At 35.6% G+C, this 26270-nt stretch overlaps 1 protein-coding gene across 2 annotated transcripts in view; it reads left to right on the top strand.

Annotated features, from left to right (window-relative positions):
* Positions 1 to 26270, top strand: part of LOC127847006 (probable serine/threonine-protein kinase tsuA) — a 72679-nt gene that overhangs the window by 30417 nt on the left and 15992 nt on the right. For both annotated transcript variants that reach the window (XM_052378489.1, XM_052378488.1), the window contains exons 2-3: positions 9870 to 9980; positions 15495 to 15632. In XM_052378489.1, the coding sequence (XP_052234449.1) occupies positions 9873 to 9980; positions 15495 to 15632 (246 nt within the window). In that variant the 5' untranslated portion in view covers positions 9870 to 9872. The remainder of the gene's footprint in view (positions 1 to 9869; positions 9981 to 15494; positions 15633 to 26270) is intronic.

Here is a 26270-nt window from a genome sequence, read left to right as displayed (position 1 = left end):
TCGGACATGTATAGTATTCGGATAAACAGTAATAGATATACTAGATGTTCTATGCATTAAGAAATGAAAAGGCGCTACCGGTACATATCTTAAATTACTTAAATGTGTTAAATGACTTAAATGTGTTATGATGAAAAAGATTTTAATGAGAATTTATTGTTTTTACAAATAAACATAGTATAATGATAGAAATAATAATAGTTGTGAAATGAACATGTTGTGTTTTTTATATTGTTCGCACAAACGTCTCCCTGATTTTCCAAACTTCTCCCTGTTAAAGAAAAAGGGAGAAGTCACTTCTCCCTATTTTTAAGGCCTAGGGTAGTCCCTGTCAAGACTTGTGATGTTTTTATTTTAAGGTGAATAAGAGTTGTCCTAAGTCAACATGTAGTTGTCAGGTACAACAAATCACAAGAAGTTAATATCCTAACATCAAGTTTATTTTGGGGAAATTATTTTTTGCATGCGGCTACATATTTGCCGAGTTCAGATAATAAAGTTTGTGCCAGTTTGTGAGAGTGTTAATCACAGTTATGTAAGAAAGCAGTCACAGCGTTTTGTTTTTTTTAATTTTCTGGATAGGTTTAATACCATTCAATTCATCTTGTTGTTTAGAAAGATGTCATTCAATTTATAACGAAAAATAAAATTATAACAACATTTAGCAGCAAAACTTGCAATTTAATGACAAAATCCAAATGTCCTGAAAAACAATGTCGGGGTAAAATAATCATGCGTAAATCGTATTTCAAATTTCGGAAACTTCTCTCGAAAAATTTAATGACACGCTCCAACAACAAAAAGAAACCCTGATCTGTTTCAGAATTATTTAGAGTTGTGTTCGTTGTTTTCGTGTTTTTTTATTATCAGCCATTTTACTTGTTACTGATGGGTAAACGATTCTGGATAAGGTTACTGTTAAAAATTCACAAGATAATCTTTCAAAATTTCTGAAGGAGCCAGATATGCTGGTAGGAAAGTCAGTAAGACACAAACTGAAAGTAAAATCGGGAACTGAATGGTTAGATGGTGTAGTGGTTTCAGTATGGGAGAGGACAGAAGAGGTTATGAAAACTGAGTACAACATTAGATACTTAGAGTCAGATGAGGATGTGTGTTTTTTTTCTCTTGTTGGTAGATTTAAAAAATGGAGACCTCATATTGCAGTAGTACTAGTAGTTGTATAAAAATGCTACATGAACACAGTAAAATGTTGCTACTAAGACAATTTATAAGATATTTCATAAGTAAGTGAACTTTTTTTTAGAATTTGGAAGTCTTGGTTTATTAATTAAAAAATGACTGATATTAAGACTACTTCGCCATTAACTTCATGATTAAGACCTGGCAAAATTATGGTGTTACTAGCGACATTTTACTGTACAGCACAAGTATGATGATGCATGTAATAGGATATATTTGTAAAAAATACTGAATTTATGAGAGAAAAAAAATAAATATATATATACATATATACAGGGATCATATTTTCCCGCAACATCAATCGCTCAGTATATAAATGGGGAAAAGTATCCGAAAATGTTTATCCGAAATCATGACAAATTACGTTAAAATATATACCATTGATTTTGCCATTCATGAAGGTGGTATAATACATGTACAAGTAAAATTCCCTCAAGCATATTTTTATAAACGGAACGAGTTTTCTCAGCTGGTTTTATCATTTGGTATTTCAGTGTTGTTTCGTGTGCTGTTTTATCAGACTATTTTCATCGTTGTCAATATTATTAATCTGTGTAAGTCTATACCAATGTTTTAAATTGTTGTCGACTCGATAATAGCTTACAAACATGCACTGAACCAAACAAAATGTCTGTGCGTAGGTTGGCTACTGACAACAACAAACCAAATAATTAAGAAATAATTTGTTGTCAAATAACCCACGTCCGATAGTTTAGATGCGTAGGGATTTAATCAAGAGAGCGAAGCAATTGAAACCACGCATCTAATTTCCCGGTCGTGAGTTATTCAACAACAATTCTAACATGGTTTTACTAAAGATTTATTCAATGTTACTGTATATTATTTTATATTATTTTTCTTGTGTACTATTTTATGTGAAGTTCCGCCCATAAAAATAACTTTCAGCTGTTCTGTCGATCAGATCCGCGACTTTCATTTATAATTATATTACTGGATTATTACGCTGGTGGAAAATGTGTATCAATTGACAATAATTTTTATTTTCACGATTTTCTTTCTTTTTTTATCTTAATGTATTTTTTTATCAAAATATATATATATATATATATATATATATATATATATATATATATATATATATATATATATATATATGCAGGGATCATATTTTTTTTGGTTTTGTTGGTCCTAGACCGATTGGGGTCATGAAAGACCAATTGAAAATTCCAAACATTGCAAAACTCAAGTTTACTTAAAACCTTTGAGAAGTGTCAAATGTTTTTAATGCTAATTAGTATTTTGAGCGACAAAATTCACATTATAGAAAAATAACAAAATCGGCTTCTTTATAATAATTAAAGCAGACGACAATTAGCGCCCGCTGACTAAAGCAATTACGGTATCATTTGAGCAACGTATTAACAAAATAATTACAAAAAAATTGAAATCATTATCACACATCAAGAAATATTGAAGCAGACGAGAGATAGCGGTAATGACGGTGATAATAAGTTGATGTCGATTAAACAATAATTTAGTCAAGAAATGTTCAACGTAATCTAATTTCAGAAAAAAATGGTGTGAAAAAGTAAACCAGCCGACATTATTTGCGGTGATTTTCAATAATGACACTTAAATAATAATTGGCGAAAAAATAACGAAAATCTAACAGTTACCGATAATTTGTTAAGAACTGGTAGATTAAAGACGTTTTTTTCCCGAAATATATCACTTCTGTCGGACACTGATTTAGAAAAACGCTCTAGGTGATGTCACGGAAGATATTGACGCGCGTCTGACAATACACAGGGTTGATTGTGTACATGGGTAATCGCGTTATCGATTTTTCCTGTATGATGGTCCGATTTACAGGCGTTTCATATCGCCGGAAAACTTGTAGAGGCAAATTTATTTTTGATGTAAGCGGATTAAATAATCGCCATTTTTTCTAGACAATTTTAAGAAATAATAGCCAGTTGGATTAAATAATCGCCATTGGCGATAATGTCTGGCAGCAGCGTGAGCACTGATATAACTTTTAAAGGCTCTATAAAGGTGATGATCTGTAATCATTTACCGATTTTAAAATATTTTTTCCACATTTTATTTATAAAGGTTATCAAGAAACAGTATATTTATGCTATTGGGCATTACCATAAAAATATGAGCAATACAACTTGTTTTGAGCTCAAAATACAGGGTCCTCCAAGTCAATCGTGTTTACAAACAATCAGTTTATTTACATCGCTGTTTACTCGGGAAAGTGAAAGTGACTCAGGTCACCAAAAATATTATTTATTTTATTATATCGTTGATTTTCAACGTTTTCCGGTATCACTCACAATGTAGGTCTCTTCTAAATGGTTAAAACGTTTGTAGTGATCTAGTTAGTTACTTTCTGCTGGTAAAAAAGTTGTTTCAAATAGAATTAAAATTGAATGTTATTTTGGCTATTTTTAGCATATGTCACCGCTTTGGGGCTACACATCACGTTAGTTGCAAAGTTGTAAACATTTATTCCAATAATGAAATGGGTAAATCTTCCATAACCCTTGACAACGTTGCACTTAAGCTGTGTTGTTAGCATTTCCTATGCAAGAGTAACTGAAATCCGGTAAAAATTAGATCAGTTTATATGCATAATACTGTAAAACCATTAAATTTCGTGTGGTGTGAATGTTCGTGGATTTCGTTGGTCTGCTGTACCACGAATTCAAGTACCAACGATTATTTATACATTCCTAATGCCATTTCGGACATTTTCTTTTGTTGTCTGTTATCAGAGATATTTGTTTTTGTAATATTTACTTAACTTCAGTAGGTCACATTACACTATATCTATGAGTTTTTCTTTTGTATTCATCATCGTCAACAGTTTGCAGATTTCTCACATATGTCAATTCGTGCCAATTTTAGTTAAGAGACTTAACGTTTTTCACACATGTATTTTGGGGACCTTATTACTCAATTATTACTACTAGGGTACCGATTGCGCCGTGAATTGCAAATATTGTCAAAACAACATTGATTGCAATACGCGAGCGGGGCCCCACCAGTGCGCCGCTTTATCGCTCTTATCGACAATTAGCAGCAACACTTTAATGCTTCAGTGCACATTAACCTCAAGTCTTGCTGACAACACAGATTAGCAGATTATGCCTCGTTATAACTCTGGTTGTTTTAATAACAGTTTAATTATTATGACGGTCAGTCTTTCCCAAAAATTAGAAATCCACAAAATTACGTTTCAACGATAAGTTGTTTTTTTTAATTTGCAATCAACGAAATTATGTGTCAACGAATTAGTTTGTTTTTTATTAAACCACGAAATTTCATACAGACGAATTTCTATACGTTAACAGTAATTGGATTTGTCACCTTTATAGGGCCTTTAAATATTAAGATGGGTTTTAAAGTAAAATTTGGACCAATACAGCATAAATTATGTGTGTTTTGTCTATTTTGGTGCCATAATGGAAGCATATGTGATTGTGTTAATGAAGACATGGGTCTTTTTTTCACCAAAATATGCGTACCCCTAATGTTCTTAAAATCCCGCAACTCAGAGAGTTGTTGGTCGATTTTCATGAGGTATGTACTGTTGTGCTCGTTAAAAATAGCCCTACATGAAAATTACTGTCTTTAATACATCTAAATGAAATATCTTTACCCCCCTGAACTCCCTTACAATGGACGATTCAGTTACATGCATCTTTTGCAGAGGAATGTGTAGTTGCAAACTTGCTCTGCGGGTATCTCTTAGGTTATTGCGTCCCCTGTGCAGGTAATATGTCGTGCGGATCAACAGGAATTAGAGCGAATCCACTCACCGACGGATGACAACCCGGGCATGCATTCAGTTCATTGATTTCCAAGCTTCATAGGGGTTCTTTCAGTTTATTCAGTGTGCCGACTTTTAAATGCATTAAACCAATCTCTACCTTGGGTATTGTTTCGAAAGGGGTTTGCGCGACCATCACAAGGATTGTTTTTACCTCAGGGCAAAGTTTATTGCGTGTTACTGGATAACCGATGGATGCCTTCCCTGTACAGTACTTAACCAATGCATTTTCTTCGGCTGCTGTCAGGAAGGGCGAGGTCTTGCTCTATGCTCTGGTGTTCGACCTGCAAGTTTGTCCGTTAGAGTGGATTTAGGGATCCCGAATATTTTGACTGCCTTCTGCTTCGAAAAAGCGCCACTCTTTGCCATAGTTATAGCAAGTTTTTAATTGGCATCTAAATATGTTTGTCGCTTTTTATGTCCCCCACCCACTATAGTGGGGGACATATTGCTTTTGCCCTGTCTGTTAGTCTGTACGTTGGTCTGTTTGCTCCAACTTTAACATTTGCAATAACTTTTTCAATATTCAAGATAGCAACTAGATATTTGGCATGCATGTGTATCTCATGGAGCTGCACATTTTAAGTGGTGAAAGGTCAAGGTCATCCTTCAAGGTCAGAGGTCAGATATATGTGGCCAAAATCGCTCATTTTATGAATACTTTTGCATTATTGAAGATAGCAACTTGATATTTGGCATGCATGTGCATCTCATGGAACCGCACATTTTGAGTGGTGAAAGGTCAAGGTCAGAGGTCAAGTATATGTGACCATAAGCACTCATTTCATGAATACTTTGGCAATATTGAAGATACCAACTTGATATTTGGCATGCATGTGTATCTCATGGGGCCGCACATTTTGAGTGGTGAAAGGTCAAGGTCATCCTTCAATGTCAAAGATAAAAAAAAGTAACATGTTTCACAAACACATCTTGTTTGATGCTTGTAGTTGCTTGCCATGATTCTGCAAAATACAAGAGGCAATATATAGTCGGCCCTGTTGGGGTATACTTACTTCAGCATGGACGATATTTCCCGCAATTGACAATTCTGAGTGGCAATTTTCGACCATTCAAGTAAACAGACAACAGTGATTTTTTTGGCATTAACGATTAACAATCATTATATTAAGGATACAACCTATCATTTCTAACTATTTCAGCACTTTATAGCATTAAACAGGTGTTTTATGACTAACAATGATTTGGTACCTACCTTACAGATGTTGATAAAGCTCTCACAATAAGATAAGGTGTGATTTTCATTGTCTGAAAACAAAAAGCGCTGAATGGAACCGGTAGAAGTCGCTCTTCGAAAAAATGTTAGATGTATGATGTCATCATAAATGACGTTATTTTTATCAAATACGTAATAGAAATAACAATAATTTAAATGTGTTCGATAAATACTACCGGACAATATTACCCGACCTTATTCTATTATGAAATGTGCTAAATATATAACTCGAGAGAAAGGTAACAGTTAATCAATGTGGTGTTTTCACAGTCATGCATACAAATTATATATGCGTTTTAGTATCAAGCTCAGGCCCCTACCCAGGCACTGGGCCCAGGGGCCCGGCCCCCCCCCCCCCCAGCTGGCTGTCAAGTTATGATTGCTCAGGTGAGCTTTTCTGACCGGTCTTTGTCCGTCGTACGTCCGTCCGTTCGTTAACATTTGCTCGTAAACACTAGAGGCCACATTTGGTGTCCCATCTTAATGAAACTTGGTCAGAAGCTTTGCCCTAATAAAATCTCGGCCGAGTTCAAAACTGGGTTGTGCCGGGTCAAAAACTAGGTCACCAGGTCAAAAAAAAGAAAAACCTTGTAAACACTGTAGAAGTCACATTTTATGTTCAACCTTCATGTAACTTTGTATAAATGTTTGTCTTAATGATATCTTGATTGAGTTCAAAAGTGGTTCCGGTCTGTTGAAAAACATGGCCGCCAGTGGGCGGGGCAGTTTTCCTTATTTGGCTATAGAGAAACCTTGTTAACACTAGAATTTTTTTGCCCAATCATCATGAAAGGTGGTCAAAACATTGATTTAATTGATATCTTGGACAAGTTTGAAAATGGTCCAGATCGGTGAAAAAACATGGCCGCCAGTGGGCAAGGCATTTTTCTCTATATGTATATAGTGGCAGTTTTCTCTATTTGGCTATTAAGAGAATCCTTGTAAACACTCTAGAAGTCACAATTTTTGTCCAATAATCATGAAAGTTGGTCAAAACATTGGTTTTATTGATATCTCTGACGAGTTCGAAAATGGTCCAGATCGTCGAAAAAACATGGTCGCCATTGGGGGGGGGGGGGCTTTTTATCTCTATATGTATATAGTGATAACATGTGAACACTGTAGAAGTCACATTTTTGGTCCAATCTTCATGAAATTTGGTCAGAACTTTTGTTTCCTAGATACGTGAGTTAAGTTCGAAAATGGTTCCGCTCTGTTGAAAAAATTGGTTGCCAGGGGGAATGGGCAGTTTTCCTTATATTTAAATAGTAAAAAAGGCTTGAATCATGAATTAAGGTCATGTAACATAGGTGACAACTCTTCTAAATATTGCATTTAAGTTTACCAGTTACTCCCCTTTGACTATTAATGTTTTCATAATACAGTGTAGAAGTCACATTTCATGTCCAATCTTCATGTAACTTTGTCAAAGTGGTTGTCTTAATGATATGTTGGTTGAGTTCAAAAAGGTGAATTTTGGCTCTTTTGTTTAAATATTTACATTTGCAAGCTGACATAATTTAAGAGTAAATAGCCGTTCTAAATTTTGGCTTGGTCATTTTTTAAATAATTCAGGCTTTTCTTCTGTAAGCGTATGCAAAATGCTTAGGTAAAAAAACATTCAACATCTACATATGATTTTTGCTACTACATAATTATACATTTGGAACTTAAAATATGTGTTCAGGGTCATTGTGTGGGGTCACTACGAAGTTTCATAACTCTGAACTTTAATTTAGCAGAATTATGGCCCTTTTTTTAAATCAGGTGAAGGAACCACTAAATACTATACTCTGATTCTACCACAGGTATTCAATTGCAACTTAACACATGTTTTTATTGTCCCCTACTGGTTTCAGTGGTATGCGCTCTGTCTGTCAGTCTGTCTGTCCGTCACACTTGTCTGGATCTTGCGATAACTCTAAAAGTTCTTCATATTTTTATGCCTTCCTTCAAAGAAGAGGGGGTATATTGTTTAGCTCATGTCAGTCTGTCTGTCTGACGGTCGGTCCGTCCACCAGTTTGGTTTCTGGATGATAACTCAAGAACACTTACGCCTAGGATCTTGAAACTTCATAGGTACATTGATCATGAGTGGCAGATGACCCCTATTGATTTTCAGGTCACTGGGTCAAAGGTCAAGGTTGCAGTGACTTGAAACAGTAAAATTTCTGGGCGATAACTCAATAATGCTTATGCCTAGGATCATGAAAATTCATAGGTACATTGATCATGACTGGCAGATGACCCCTATTGATTTTCAGGTCACTAGGTCAAAGGTCACAGTGACCTGAAGCAGTAAAATGGTTTCTAATGTATTCACACTATGGCTGCCACTATCACTAGGTCAAAGGTCAAGGTCACAGTAACTTGAAACAGTAAAATTTTGGGATGATAACTCAAGAATGCTTAGGCCTAGGATTATGAAACTTCATAGGTATATTGATCATGACTGGCAGATGACCCCTATTGATTTTCAGGTCACTAGGTTATAGTTGAAGGTCACAGTGACCTGAAGCAGTAAAATGGTTTCTAACGTATTCACACAATGGCTGCCACTACAAGTGAAAGCCCATTTGGGGGCATGCGTGTTTTAACTTTTACAAACAACCCTTTTATTGGGAAGACTTTTTAATGTCCCGGGTATATATTGGGGGACATATTGTTTCTGCCCTGTCTGTTGGTTTGTTTGTTTGTGTGTTTGTTTGTTTGTTTGCGTCAAACTTTAACATTTGCCATAACTTTTTCAATATTGAAGATAGCTACTTGATATTTGGCATGCATGTGTATCTCATGGAGCTGCACATTTTGAGTCAGAGTGGTGAAAAGTCAAGGTCAAGGTCATCCTTCAAGGTCAAAGGTCAAATATATGGGTCAAAATGGCTCATTTAATGTACACTTTTGCAATATTGAACATAGCAACTTGGCAACTTGTTATTTGGCATGCATGTGTACCTCATAGAGCTGCACATTTTGAGTGGTGCAAAGTCAAGGTCATCCTTTAAGGTCAAAGGTCAAATATATGGGTCAAAATCTGCAATATTGAAGATAGCAACTTCATATTTGCACTATTGAGGATAGCAACTTCATATTTGGCATGCATGTGTATCTCATGGAGCTGTACATTTTGAGTGGCGAAAGGTCAAGGTCATCCTTCAAGGTCAAAGGTCAAAGATATGGGTCAAAATCGCTCATTTAATGTACACTTTTGCTTTATTGAACATAGAAACTGGGCAACTTGGTATATGGCATGCATGTGTAACTCATGGAGCTGCAAATTTTGAGTGCCAGTAATCATAAGTAAGCCAGGATACCTACTGGTGGGCATAGTGTTTCACAAAGTTTGACAAACACATCTTGATTTTAAATCCTTTTAAAATTAATGACTTGAAAATTCTACTGAGCAATACAAAAGTATAGAGCTTTGATATTTAGTGTAACAGATATTAATATAATTAAGATATACACAGTTTTTTGTCCAAACAAAGACTCCTCTTGTTTTACTTTAACATTTTAGAGCCTAAGTTTAGTTCCTGTTGTTCAAATCTGTAAAATTAAGAAATGTATGACATACTCAGGAAATGTCTTAACAACTTGCATAAACTTTGCTGACTTGTATGATTATAGACGATGAATGATTCAGCTTCTACACATGGCCAGCAACCCCCATCCAAGCGGATGAGAGTGATGATCCCTACCTCATCAACTGCCACTTCTATGGTCACCACTGAGTATCAGGTACATAAGTTACCATAGTAACTGATGCGGATCATCGTGATGCAACCAGCTTGCTCTCCATGGTGACAGTGATGTTCACAGTGATTTTCTTCTTTCTTTATAAAGCATCTGTAAATGGCACATTTCCAATGGAGAAAAAAATCACAATTGTCATCAGAGTAATGACCAAAAGGAGGCAAAGTTTCTTTCCAAAATCCTTGATTCCCCAAAATCATAGTTTTTTGCGCAAATGTTTCCTAATTGGTGCAGTACAGGTACTTTTTCAAAAGGGAAATCAATCTCTGGTTCTACACTTTGTATGCTTCTGATAAAATCATTCTAGCTGATGATTCTTCTTCTGTCAGAAATCAGTCTAAGGAAAGAAAGCAAGCTCTTGTTATTGATATAATAGTAAACATGATTATAATTTGCAGTAAAGATTGATGTTTCTTATATATTTTTCTTTGATCATACACATGTACTCTACTTATCCTGTACAGATGTATCCATTGCATTAAGTCGCTGCAAAAGATAATCAATATCCCAATTGTTGTTCCAGTGTTAAAGGTTACTTTGGTGCTGCCTATGGCCTGCCCCTTTGGTTTTGTACAAAGTTGCCACAGAAGTTTATGAACAATCATAATAAGTGAAGGTAGACAAACAGGAAAAGTCAAGTAATCTTTTCAGCGTAATTGCTGTCATCATACTTTACAGCTGTACCCTTCTAGCTCATTTATTTAATAATATGTAATCATTAAATCTGGGATCAGCAGCTGAAGTTGGTCAAAGTTCTTATAATCTATATGTTTCTAGGAAATAAAATGTTGAGCTGTTGTTGTCAGCTTTTGTAGAATGCTCTAAATTCAAGGGGACAATTTTCCTGTTTTTCTCTTAAAGTAGCTATTTTAGCTCATGTTTTGCTCAGGGGATATTGTGATGCCTGCAGACCATTCGTGTGTCAGTGTAATTGACATCTTTTTTTAAAACAACATCTCAATGGCAGGGCATAATGTGCCAAAACTTAATGGGAGTATTCGTTAGCAGCGATTTTTTTCCTTCTTTGTAAAGTACCGGAAAACTGCATTTTCCCAATCTGGGAAAAATTACATATTTCCCAAATGAAGGTTAAATATTTTTTTTTAATGAACTTTAATTAATTTACTTATGCAGCTCTATGGCTAGAACCTTAGTAAATATAATATTAATAACTTGACATCAGTTATTCTCAATTTTAAGGTATTTGTTAGCAAAAAAATCAAATACACTTATTTCCCATTTTGAAGATTTCATGGCGCATTTTCCCAATTTCAAGGTTTTCACGACTCAATTTTCCCCAATTTTGAGGTTTTCACGACTCAATTTTTCCCAATTGGACCAGTACGGGTACTTTTCCCAATAGGACAAACAAAATTGCTGATTAGGTAGGGCCACGACTTTTATATTTCTTGGTTTACAAAACCGCCGACCCTAATTTTTGGAAAATGGGAAAAAAAATAAAATCGGAAAATCGTCTTTTTTTTATATATTTTATTCCCGACCGCACTAAAAAACGAGCGAAACGAGAAAAAAAAAAACGACCCGGTTTGAGTACGGTTGCGAATAAAATCAAGTAAGTACAATCAACGATTGGTTCACATATATTACAGAGATCGGGATATTTTTCAATGTGACACAGTATGTACCAGTCCTTTTATGGGCACTTCTCAAAATTTATTTAATTACAGACAATAGGAAAATCAGCGTCAGTAAAATGTCGACCGCATCAAAATTTATTTCCGAGTCTGTGACGCAACTATATTGTTTAACATGTTTATTATATTAAACATACCCGATATTATAGTAGATAAAAAAGTATTACCTTGCAATTTGATAATTAGTATAAATAATCCAATAAAACACTGCCATTATTTACGATATATGTGTTTAGGAATTTTGTACACACGTCCGCCATAGTTTATAGGAACTGTACAGAAAGTTTGGAAATCGGAACAAATCGGTATATCTCGGAAAATCATTGATAAATGTATTTGTCGTTTTAATGCTTAGGGCCGAGAAATTTCGGCAAATCGGAACTCAACTTGCGTATTAAAAATACTAGCTCAATTAACCGTTAAACTCCGCCTCCGTTCTCTGCAAAAGATTCGAAGGCGGAGCTATGCACGTGCTATTATTAAATTGGAGGATTGCAATTGAGAAACAAACGCACGATTGGTTCGGCATGTTGATTGCTAGACAAAGGAAGCCAATTTTGTCGGCGCGAAATTCGTCGCTTTATTGCTTCAGACAGCAAGCGGCTTTCCTTTGATGACGTCAAACTGTCAATTCACACAGACTGCACATTTTCAGAAGACTTTAACTGGCTCCTTGTTTACAATTCCAGTAAAAACACTTGCTAACATTAAACTTTGGATTAAGGTAGTGCACCTCTAATGGGCACATATCCAAATATAATCTAATTAATTATTTTCTTAATCAGCATCATTTCACTGAACTACATGCAAATTTGTAGGTAGGCTTTCCATGCTTTAAAAAAAAATATACCGATTTTTTCAAAACCACCCCCACGCTCGGCTTTTGTCCAGTTTATTTTCACCCCTGGGGTATATAAAAGTTCCATAATTCATTCAAATTTCCAAATATGGGCATGCAGTTGGTGTGTACAGATGCTGTAAAGGTGTTTAAAGTTTAAACAAGATGAAATAAGTATTCTTTTACAGACATTTATTTTTTACAAATTTTTATCTATGGAAGAGCACCATGAAATGTAAGTGATTTCAGCCAAGTAAAAATTGGGTCGGTTAAAAACAAAGTGTCATAAAATTCAAAATAGTATCATTTAAGTCATATTTTAAACTTAGTTTTTATAGAAACACTATATACAGCAAAAATACCAAGAACTAGACAGATTTACCGTTTACTTTTTGAAATAAAAATAAAAATGCAACATGCATGGTTCGTATTTTCAACAGTAAATCACCCAATTTCGCCATAACGTTGTTTTAATTTTAATAATTGAAAAATGTGCATAAAAATTGCAACATATTTAACAATAAATATAGCTTATATGCCATATTAAATCAAATTACGTTAGAAAATAAATCAAACGCGTCGCAAAAAAGTATACGTCGTCGGCAGGATTCGAACCTGCGCGGGAATATCCCAAAAGATTTCTAGTCTATCGCCTTAACCACTAGGCTACGGCACCTAATAGTAGGCTCTTCAACCTTCGAAGAAATCGCGGGAAATCATTAGAGGTGCACTACCTTAAATTATCAAAATAAAGCAAAAGCCAAGTTGACAAATATGATTGTATTAATTCGCGTCAGTTTAAAAAAGACGTGTTGCGTTGTAAATCAACGAGTTTTCACGACAACAACAACTTTAACAAACATTACCGCGACGACGCGGGGATCGATCTACCTCGATTTTTTTTCATGGACGATGTCATAAGTCCAATAAGAGCAAACACAAACTTTGTGTATGAGTAGTTTATCTTATATAAGATTTATGCAACGGGCATCGCATTGCGTAATGGTGCGCATCGAATTACGGAAATGAAGCGCGGTTTTTCGTTTTAATGGGAGAAGAACGCATGTCATTTAATGGAGTGTTTAAAATTGCCTGATGTTACAAAAGGTGCTTTTAGGTGACTCATTTCATTTGAAGATATAGATGTGTTTCATTGCATAATTTGATTTTTTGTCTCTGTGTTAAGGTTATAAAAGATATGTTGTCTTTGTTCTGATGTTAGCATTAACTTTTTTTTCCAATGATGTTTTTTTTTTTTTTTTTTTTTTTCGACCGCCCGATGGACCATTTTCAAAATAATTTTTGTAAACCAATAAAAAAAAAAGTCGTGGCCTAGTCCTCTATAAAAATTGTTCAAATCATTCCAGTTTGTAAATTAATAAGGTCACGTGTCCCAAAAATGGGTTAAAAAACGGACAACTAACATAGTCTTCTTGTCTTGAGCAAATAGCGAAGGTGTTTTTTAGTCCCCTACTGGTTTCACCGGAGGGGACTTATGGTTTTGTCTCTGTCCATCCCTCACACTTATCTGGATCCTGCGATAACTTTAAAAGTTCTGAATATTTTTCATGAAACTTGGAACATGGATAGATGGCAATATGGACATTATGCCCGTCATTTCATTTTGTTCCTACGTCAAAAATTGTGGTTGCTATGGCAACAAATAAACTAGAAATACTGCTGAAAATGGTGTTTTTTTCTGGATCCTGCGATAACTTTTAAAGTTTTTAATATTTTTTCATGAAACTTGGAACATGGATAGATGGCATAATGGACATTATGCCCGTCATTTCATTTTGTTCCTATGTCAAAAATTGTGGTTGCTATGGCAACAAATAGATTAGAAATAGTGCTGATAATGGTGTTTTTTTCTGGATCCTGCAATAACTTTAAAAGTTCTTAATATTTTTATGCTCCCCTTCGAAGAAGGGGGGGGTATATTGCTTTGCACATGTCAGTCCGTCCACCAGGTGGTTTCCGGATGATAACTCAAGAACGCTTGGGCCTAGGATCATGAAACTTCATAGGTACATTGATCATGATTCGCAGATGACCCCTATTGATTTTGAGGTCACTAGGTCAAAGGTCAAGGTCACAGTGACCTGAAATAGTAAAATGGTTTCTGGATGATAACTCAAGATCGCTTATGCCTAGGTTCGCAGATGACCCCTATTGATTATCAGGTCACTAGGTCAAAGGTCAAGGTCACAGTGCCAAAAAACGTATTCACACAAAGGCTGTCAAGGTCACGGTGACTCAACTCAGAAAAATGGTTTCAGGATGATAACTCAAGAATGCTTTCGCCTAGGATCATGAAACTTCATAGGAACATTGATCATGACTGGCAGATGAAATAATGATGAAACTTGACCAGGATGCTTGTCTGGACAATATCTAGGTCAAGTTTGACATTTGATAAAGATTGAATGAACCGACTCCTTTCAGGTGAGCGAACTAGGGCCATCTTGGCCCTCTTGTCTGTATTGTATTTCCCTTGAAAGGGGCTAGTGGACAGAGGTACCAAAATGACCAAAATGACAAATGTTTTGACATAACAATTCAAGTATCATTACTAATGAGTTCAAGTACATGTATAAGATCAAAATCTTAGTTGATTTTGGAACCTGGGAAAATTAAGTTTTAAATTGATGAATTGGTCATTCTGTGAACTGGTCCCTGTAATGTAGTGTTATTTGATTAAAGCAGAGAAATGTCTTATTTTAGTGTCTCAAGTTTTCATTGTCAGCATTCATATTTAAGGGGACTATACCAAACGTTGAAAATATTTTTTCTAATTTCTTGAATTTACTATTCAAATACTTTATTGTTTATCTTTCAAGAAAAAAACAACTTATGTTGAAAGTGTGTTTGGTACAGCCCTTTAAAATATTTAAAATATCTAATTTTTGTTTCACAGATTCTGGATTGCAGATTGTCATTTTATATTGTAGACAGTTTATGGGATCTAGTATTCCATTGATTTATTAATCAATCCTTTATTTCTAGGGAAAACTCCAAATCCCTGATGTTAGACGCAGCCAGACCAGGGGATACATTGTATTTTCTCGGGAATTCCGAAAAATTGTTAAACAAGAAAACCCCGAATGTGATTTTGGCGAAATTAGCCGCCTGGTGGGCACAAAGGTACGGTATTGGATGTGGTCATATGACACAAGATATGGGGTCATGTGACCTGCTGTTGTGTATATTGTGTTGTCATTGCAACAAGAATACCCCACTCACCCCTGTATCTGCGAGAGATGGCATGAGTTCTGCATGTTGTTTTTTAGCTCATCTATTTTTTTGAAAAAAAATTTATGAGCTATTGTCATCACCTTGGCGTCTGCGTCCGGTTAAGTTTTGCATTTGGATCCACTTTTGTCATAAAGTATCAATGCTATTGCATTCAAACTTGGTACACTTACTTAAACTATCATAAGGGGACAGGGCAGGCAAATTTCGATAACTCTGGCGTGCATTTTGAGGGAATTATGTGCCCTTTTTATACTTAGAAAATTGAAAATTTTGATTAAGTTTTGTGTTTAGGTTCATTTTATTCTTAAGTATCAAAGCTTTTACTTTCATACTTGGTACACTTACTTACTATCATGAGGGGACAGGGCAGGCAAAGTTAGATAACTCTGGCGTGCATGTTTTAAAGAATTATTTTCACTTTTTATAATAAGAAAATTAAAAATTTGGTTAAGTTTTGTGTTTAGGAACACTATGTTCTTTCTATTGCTTTCATACTTGCAACACTTACTTGCAACATGTATCATAATGCGAATGTGCAGGCAAAGTTATGTAACTCTGACTGGCATTTTGACGGAATTATGGGCCCTTTTTGTAGATAGAAAATTTAAAATTTGGTTAAGTTTTGTGTTTAGGTCCACTTTATTCCTAAAGTATCAAAGCTATTGCTTTCATACTTGCAACACTTACTTACTATCATAAGGGGACTGTGCAGGCAAAGTTATGTAAGTCTGACTGGCATTTTGACGGAATTATGGGTCCCATATACTTAGAAAATTGAAAATTTGGTAAAGTTTTGTGTTTTGGTCCACTTTACCCCTAAAGTATCACAGATATTGCTTTCAGACTTGTAACACTCACAAACTATCATAAGGGGACAGCAAAGGACAAGTTGCATAACTCTGGTTGTCATGTTTATGTAATTATGCCCTTTTTTGACTTAGTAACTTTGAATGGTTAAATTTTGTGTATAGATCCACTTAACTTCCAGTGTTTTTTTATGGCAATATGGGCCTCATTCCCCTCAAAAAAGAGTATATTTTCCCCCTATTTTGTAGAAAAAATCCCCTCCAGAAGTTAAAAAAATAAATATATATATATATTATTTTTTTTTAGAAAGAACTCTCTAATGATTAATATATCTCAAATTTATTTCATAAGCAACTAACAAAGTATATAACAAATTAATATGTTTTTGAATTATTATGGAGAGTTATATTAAATTATTTTTTCCCAAAACTGGACTTTTCATATAAATTGCCTTTTTTCCCAAAATGGTCAGGAAAAGGCCTGATGTATCTATATTGTGTCAATATTTGTTGATAAAAACATTCCACTTTGGTCCATTTTATTGAAAAAAATGCTCAAATTTGCCATTTTATTGATTAAAAAATCCGGATTAGACTCAATATGGCTAGGAAAACTGAGACTGTGCATGAAGGCTGAAATGTCTGAAACTAGTGTTGAAAAAATCATTGATATATATATATATATATTTAAGAAAAAGGACAGAGAAATTCAGCTGTGAATATTACATTCATATAAACATGTGTATTCATATAATAAATATCATAACATATAAAAGAGTGATTTTTTTATTATTTTTCCCTTTTTCTAAAAAACAACGCGTTTTTCCCCTTTGGTCGGGCCCCACCACCATTCCCCTATTTGTGAAAAAAAAAACACTGACTACTAAAGTATCAAGGCTATTGCTTTCAAACTTCAAATACTTTCATGCTATCATGAGGGTACCGTACCTGGCAAGTTGATATTTACCTTGACCTTTGAATGACCTTGACTCTCGAGGTCAAATTATTAAATTTAGCTAAAATTGACATAACTTCTTTATTTATGATTAGATTTGATTGATACTTTGTCAAAACAACTCTTACCTGACATACCACAATAGACTCCACCCAAACCATTCCCTACGCCCCCCCCCCCAATTCCCCCCCCCCCCCCCAACTTTTTCAATATTGTAGATAGCAACTTGATATATCTCATGGCGCTGAACATTTAGAGTGGTGAAAGATGAACGTGAAGGTCATCCTTGAAGGTCAAATGTCAAATATATGGCGTTTGTCCGTCAGAAAACTTTAATATTGGCCATAACTTTTTTAATATTGAAGATAGCAACTTGATATTTGGCATGCATGTGTATCTCATGAAGCTGCACATTTTGAGTGGTGGAAGTTCAAGGTCAAGGTCATCCGTCAAGGTAAAAAAAATAAAAGAAAATTTCAAAGCGGCGTTCTCATGAAGCTGCACATTTTGAGTGGTGGAAATTCAAGGTCATCCTTCAAGGTCAAGGTCATCCTTCAAGGTCAAAGGTCAAATAAAAAAAAATTCAAATCTGTGTTCTCATGAAGCTGCACATTTTGAGTGGCGGAAGTTCAAGGTCAAGGTCATTCTTCAAGGTCAAGGTCATCCTTCAAGGTCAAAGGTAAAAAAAAAATTCAAAGCGGCGTTATCATGTAGCTGCAAATTTTGAGTGGTGGAAGTTCAAGGGCAACATCATCCTTCAAGGTCAAGGGATCCTTCAAGGTCAAAGGTTAAAAAAAATATAAAAAAATTCAAAGTGGCGTTATCATGAAGCTGCACATTTTGAGTGATGGAAGTTCAAGGTCAAGGTCATTCAAGATCATCCTTCAAGGTCAAAGGTAAAATAAAATAAAATAATTCTAAGCAGCGTTCTCATGAAGCTGCACATTTTGAGTGGTGGAAGTTCAAGGTCAAGGTCATTCTTCAAGGTCAAGGTCATCCTTCAAGGTCAAACGTCAAAAAATAATAATATCAAAGCGGCCTTATCATGAGGCTGCACATTTTGAGTGGTGGAAGTTCAAGGTCAAGGTCATCCTTCAAGGTAAAGGTCATTCTTCAAGGTTAAAGGTAAAAAATAATAATTTCAAAGCGGCATTCTCATAAAGGTGCACATTTTGAGTGGTGGAAGTTCATGGTCAAGGTCATCCATTAAGATCAAAGGTAAAAAAAAAAAAATTCAAAGAGGTGCAATAGGGGTATTGTGTTTCTGACAAACACATCTCTTGTTTTTTTCAAACATGGTAAAAAACAGATATTTATTTTTATAATTTTTTTTTGAAATACTGTCCAACCATCCAACCCAAGAATCCCCCCCACCTAAAAAAATAATATTTTTTTTTGCATTTTTTTGCATTTTTGGAAGATCATTTAATAAATGACCAGACCCCCACGATTTACACCCTTTTCCACTCCACCCCTCCCTCCTTTGTGATTGAAATTGAAATAGGTCCCTACACCTTTAAAAAGAAAAATAGATGAGCGGTCTGCACCCGCAAGGCGGTGCTCTTGTTTTAAGTTGAGTCACCGTGACCTTGACCTAGTGACCTGAAAATCAATAGGGGTCATCTGCAAGTCATGATCAATGTACCTATGAAGTTTCATGATCCTAAGCATAAGCGTTCTTGAGTTATCATCCAGAAACCATTTTTCTATTTCGGGTCACCGTGACCTTTGACCTCGTGACCTGAAAATCAATAGGGGTCATCTGCAAGTTATGATCAATGTACCTATGAACTTTCATGATCTTAGGCATAAGCGTTCTTGAGTTTTCATCCGGAAACCATTTTACTGTTTCGGGTCACAGTGACCTTGACCTTTGATCTAGTGACCTGAAAATCAATAGGGGTCATCTGTGAGTCACGATCAATTTACCTATGAAGTTTCATGATCCTAGGCATAAGCGTTCTTGAGTAAGCATCCAGAAACCATTTTATTTTTTCGGGTCACCATGACCTTGACCTTTGACCTAGTGACCTCAAAATCAATAGGGGTCATCTGCGAGTCATGATCAATGTACCTATGAAGTTTCATGATCCTAGGCCTAAGCGTTCTTGACTTATCATTCGGAAACCATCTGGTGGACAGACATACGGACCGACATGAGCAAAACAATATACCCCCTCTTCTTCGAAGGGGGGGCATAAAAATGTGACTTTCATAGTGTTCAATCACAAGGTTTGACTGAAACTATTTTTGAACTGAACTCTTGTATCAAAGAAACAAATGTGGTCAGATGACCAAATTTCATGAAAATTGGGCAAGAAATGTGACTTCTAGAGTGTTAACGTTTTCACTATATACATATAGAGAAAAATGCCCCGCCCACTGGCGGCCATGTTTTTTCCCCATTCCGAACCGTTGTAGAACTCGTCCAAGATATCAATAAAAGCAATGTTTTGACCAACTTTAATGATGATTGGACAAAAATTGTGACTTCTAGAGTGTTTACTAGGTTTCTCTATAGCCATATAGGGAAAACTGCCACTATGTACATAGAGAGAAAAATGCCCCGCCCACTGGCGGTCATGTTTTTTCACCAATCTGGACCATTTTCGAACTCGTCTGAGATATCAATTAAATAAATGTTTTGACCACCTTTCATGATATTTGGGCAAAAATTGTGACTTCTAGAGTGATTACAAGGTTTCTCTGTAGCCAAATAGGGAAAACTGCCCCGCCCACTGGCGGCCATGTTTTCAACAGACGGGAACCACTTTTGAACTCGATCAAGATATCATTAAGACAAACATTTTGACAAAGTTACATGAAGATTGAACATAAAATGTGACTTCTACAGTGTTTACAAGGTTTTTCTTTTTTTTGACCTAGTGACCTAGTTTTTGACCCGGCACAACCCTGTTTCGAACTCGGCAGAGATTTTATTGGGGCAAAGCTTCTTACCAAGTTTCATGAAGATGGGACAAGAAATGTGGCCTCTAGAGTGTTTACAAGCAAATGTTAACGGACGGATGGACAGACGAACGGACAACCGACAAAGACCGGTCAGAAAAGCTCACCTGAGAAATCAGGTGAGCTAAAAATAGATGAGCGGTCTGCACCCTCAAGGCGGTGCTCTTGTTTCTCTCTTGTATTTATTTTTGTTATGGTTTTGATTTTGTACATGTACAGGTGTTTAACACTTGTCAAAGCTTGGTAGTTTTGCTTATGTTTGAGACAAAATCTAAAACTCGTTCTTATTCCTTTGTTGTTGTTTTTTTAGCTCACCTGAGCACAACGTGCTCATGGTGAGCTATTATGATCTCCTTTTGTCCGTCGTGCGTCGTCAACATTTACCTTGTTAACACTCTAGAGGCCACATTTATTGTACAATCTTCATGAAACTTACTCAGAACATGTGTCCCAATAATATCTTGGACGAGCTCGAAAATGGTTCCGGTTGATTGAAAAACATGGCCGCCAGGGGGCGTGGCAGTTTGCTATAATAAAACCTTGTTAACACTCTTGAAGTCACATTTATTGTCCGATCTTCATGAAACTTTGTCAGAACATGTGTCCCAAAGATATCTTGGACAAGTTCGATAATGGTTCCGGTTTGTTGAAAAACATGACCACCATGGGGGCGAGGCAGTTTTCCTTATATGGCTATAGTCAAACCTTGTTAACACTCTAGAAGTCACATTTTTAGTCCAATCTTAATGAAACTTTGTCAGAACATGTGTGCCAATAATATCTTGGACGAGTTCGAAAATGGTTGGTTGAAAAACATGGCTGCCAGGGGGCGTGGCAGTTTTCCTTATATGGCTATAGTAAAACCTTGTTAACACTCTAGAAGTCACATTTTTAGTCCAATCTTCATGAAACTTGGTCAAAACATGTGTCCCAATAATATCTTGGACGAGTTCGAAAATGGTTCCAGTTGAATGAAAAACATGGCCGCCATGGGGCGGGGCAGTTTTCCTTATATGGCTTTACTGTATGGTAAAACATTGTTAACACTCTAGAAGTCACATTTGTGGTCCAATGCTCATGAAACTTGGTCAGAATATTTGAACTAATAATATCTGGGCTAAGTTCAATAATGGTTGAGATCAGTTAAAAAACATGACCGCAAGGGGGCGTGGCATTTTTCCTTAAATGGCTATTTACTACAAAACCTTGTTAACACTCTAGAAGTCACATTTATTATTCAATCTTTATGAAACTTGATCTGAACATTTGTTCTAACAATAGCTTGAGTAAGTTTGAAAATGATTATGGTTTGTTGAAAAACATGGCCGCCAAGGGGGGGGGGCAGTTGTCCTTATATGGCTTCAGTGAAAACTTGTTGACACTATATTAGCCACATTTATTGGCCAATTTTCATGAAACTTGGTCAGAACATTTGTCCCAATGAAATTTTGCCAGAGATTGAAGCTGGGTCATATGAGCTCAAAAACTAGGTCACAAGGTCAAATATAAAAAAAACATGTTAAAAGTCACTTTTTTTGGTCCAAAATAATCTTCATGAATCAGCTTGCATTTTTTTCAGAATAGTATAGATCCTTTGGCTTTCAGGTGAGCGCCTTAGAGCCTGATGGGCTACGTGCTCATGGTGAGCTTTTGTGATCGCCTTTTGTCCGTCGTCCATCGTGCATTGTGTGGCGTCAACATTTTACTTGTTAACTCTCTAGAGGCCACATTTATTGTCCAATCATAATGAAATTCGGTCAGAAGATTGGTCTCAATGATATCTTGGATAAGCTCGAAAATGGTTACGTTTGCTTGAAAAACATGGCTGCCAAGTGGCGGGGCATTTTTCCTTATATGGCTATATAAGGCTATAGTAAAATCTTGTTAACACTCTAGAGGCCACATTTATTGTCCGATCTTCATGAAACTTGGTCAGAAGATTTATCCCAATAATATCTTGGACGAATTCGAAAATGATCCCGGTTGGTTGAAAAACATGGCTGCCAGGGGGCGGGGTGTTTTTCCTTATTTGGCTATAGTAAAACCTTGTTAACACTCTAGAGGCCAGATTTATTTTCCAATCTTCATGAAACTTGCTCAGAAGATTTGTCCCACTGATATCTTGGATGAGTTCAAAAATGGTAACCTTTGCTTGAAAAACATGGCTGCCAAGGGGCGGGGCAGTTTTCCTTATTTGGCTATATGGCTATAGTAAAATCTTGTTAACACTCTAGAGGCCACATTTATTGTCCAATCTTCATGAAACTTGGTCAGAAGATTCATCCCAATGATATCTTGGACAAGTTCGCAAATGATGCCGGTTGGTTGAAAAACATGGCCGCCAGGGGACGGGGCATTTTTCCTTATATGTCTAAATAGAGTAAAACCTTTTTAACACTCTAGAGGCCACATTTATTGTCAAATCTTGATGAGGCCACATTTATTGTCAAATCTTGATGAAATATGGTCAGAAGATTTGTCTCACTGATATCTTGGATGAGTTTGAAAATGGTTACGTTTACTTGAAAAACATGGCTGCCAAGTGGCGGGGCATTTTTCCTTACATGGCTATATAAGGCTTTAGTAAAATCTTGTTAACACTCTAGAGGCCACATTTATAGTCCGATCTTCATGAACTCGGTCAGAAGATTCATCCTAATAATATCTTGGAGGAGTTCAAAAATGATGCTGGTTGGTTGAAAAACATGGCCACCACGGGGGTGGGGCTATTTTTATTATATGGCTATAGTAAAACTTTGTTAGTTGTTAGTAAAATCTTGTTAACACTCTAGAGGTCACATTTGTTTTCCGGTCATCATGAAACTTGGTCAGAAGATTTGTCCCAATGATATCTTGGATGAGTTCGAAAATGGTTTTGGTTGCTTTGAAAACAAGGCCACCAGGGGCAGGGCATTTTTCCTGATATGGCAATATATGGCTATAGTAAAACCTTGTTAACACTCTAGAGGCCACATTTATTGCCCAATCTTCATGAAATTTGGTCAGAAGATTGGTCTCAATGATATCTTGAATGAGTTCGAAAATAATTATGTTTGCTTGAAAAAAATGGCTTCCAAGGGGCGGGGCATTTTTCCTTATATGGCTTTAGTAAAATCTTGTTAACACTCTATAGAGGCCACATTTACTGTCCAATCTTCATGAAACTTGGTCAGAAGATAAATCCCGATAATATCTTGGACGAGTTCAAAAATAATGCCGGTTGGATGAAAAACTTGGCTGCCAGGGGGTGGGGCATTTTTCTTATATGGCTATTATAAGTAAAACCATATTTAAACTCTAGAGGCCACATTTATTTTCCGATCTTCGTGAAACTTGGTCAGAAGATTTCCCCAATACTATCTTGATATCTCAGGTGAGCGACTTTGGGCCTTTCAGGCCCTCTTGTTTAACATAAGCAGTACTATCTGGGGTGCCTTTAGAATTTAACAAAATATGTAAGAATAAACACCAAAAAATAGTAGTTTATTAGAAAATTTTTTGGCAAACATTCCAGATCAAAGTCAAACATGTTATCAAAAATTGTTATGTATAATTTTATAATATTTATATCATTTTAACTATTTCGTTTTAAATAATATTGAAAAACAACATGTGTAATACTGAGCCATGAAATTTAAATTATATGATCATGTTAGTGCATGATTGAGTAAGTGCTAAAAATGGAAAAACACACATGAAAACAAGTTAACAAACATGCAATCATGTATCATGTGAGGACTTTATAAAACTTCAACTCTTTGATTTTGCACTTGATGAAACCTGCGTTATTTTTGCAATGTAGTGGTACATTCAGTTTGACCTACCAAAACTTGGCATGTGTGGCTGTTTAATTTTGTGCTTTAACACTATGCATATAGCCATGAACATATGCATACATAACATATTGGTTTTACTACTCCAAATCAAAACACCTTGAAACTTTGTGGATGCTTTGAAAGATATTTGATATTTAAATATTGAGCAATTGTAAAGTAACTTTTTTTGCAAAATAAGATTTATGCACTATATGAATATTTTATTTCAATATATTTAAACATCATTAACTTTGGAAAGGAAACAACAAAATATAAAGTTTGTTATGATATACATGTGAAATTAAAGAGCATGGTGGAATTAAAGAGCATGTCAAGTTATGAATTATATCTGCTAAGTAAAGTAATTTTATAACCCACAAACGTTTTACTATAACAGAACGTTTTTTTTAAGATAAGTGGTACAGAAAATACACGTCAAATATCTTTTTAAAGATATACCATGCAATATTTGATCCCGCCTCCCAGTTTCTCTATATGGGTCAAATTCCCCACTGGTACTACTTCCCTGTACCCCCCCCCCATTTTTTCCTACCCCAAATTTTTGGTACCCAATTGCTTTCGTACCCATTTTTTTTTTCGTACCCACTTTTTTTTTCGTACCCAAATTACCCTCTTTTTTTTCGTACCCAATTTGTTTTGGGCATAATTTTATACCCAAAATTTTCGTCCCAATTTTTTTTCAGACCGAAAATTTTCGTACCCACATACAGAGCTCCAGATAATTTTTTCAGCCAAGGGGTATTTCACTCACGAAATTTTTAATTGATGAGTAAAAATCAAAATCCAATAATTTTAAGGAGTATTTATGTTCAATTTCTTACACGTGCATCGCCGTCCGTTTCAATTTTGAGCCACGGAAAACTTACTTTCCAATTAGAAATAGTCTTGTCTGTGACCTTATTTCCGTCATGTTTTCTTTCTCTGCACCGATTTTATAACATCTGTTAATATACTGTCAATAAAATGGCGTAATATTATTTCCGATGTTACTACTGATGATGTCGACTTAAATCGACCATTTTTAACTGGTTCGCCATTAGTTTTTGTTTTATATACATGACAATAAAACACAAACACAAGCAGACGCTGCGGCATACGTCACAAAATGAAAGGCGCTTTCGGGACAGAGACTGCCGGTCAGGACGGCACAGATCGTGACAGTCATATGAAAAACAAGCAAGCAGCAAGTTTTCGCATTTCATTATAATTCAAGTGGATTCATTGATTGCGAACCGGATTCAATATATCTTAACGGGTTAAACATGTGCTAAGTCACGTTATCTGGTAAGAGGGTGGTATCTGTAAAACTTTTTTTTATTATATGTGTATTTTGGCTGCCATTTAAAAAGTGCTTGAAGGAAAAAGATTTTTCTTTAGTGCCACACAAGAGATAAACTGATATAAAAAATGTATATGCTTGACGTTGGGCGATTCGGGTTTCATCGAATGTGATGTCAAATGTTTTTACCATAAGCGTACATCGATTCTCAACAATGCAGCGGGCAACCTCCGCGCAGAAATTTGACTGGAACCTGCATAGCTGGATCAAATCCCTGCCATCATACAAAACCACGTGATGATAGCTGAGCCACGTGATACAATAATCGCGTCTAACAGTATCAACGGCATAGAAAACAATGCCGAAAAAGAATTTGCCGGAGAATTGTTTCCTTTGTTAAAACGAGAGTTTTATGTTTAACCTGAAAATAAGACCCATATATATATATATATATATATATATATATATATATATATATATATATATAATGATCTAATCTCCCTGCCGTTATTATCAACTAAGTCATAATAGTCGAACCACGTGGGCGTCTTACAGTATCAACGGTTATTTTTAAATTTGTAAACAGTAATTTTTACTTTTTTAATTAAAGTAATTTAATTTAATTATTATGAACCTAAACTTATACACTATTTTTAAAATATAAAATAAAATGATACTCCTTTT

Source organism: Dreissena polymorpha, chromosome 10, assembly GCF_020536995.1.
Source record: "Dreissena polymorpha isolate Duluth1 chromosome 10, UMN_Dpol_1.0, whole genome shotgun sequence".
In the NCBI taxonomy this organism is placed as follows: Eukaryota; Metazoa; Mollusca; class Bivalvia; order Myida; family Dreissenidae; genus Dreissena; species Dreissena polymorpha.
This window is presented reverse-complemented; position numbering and strand designations above follow the sequence as displayed.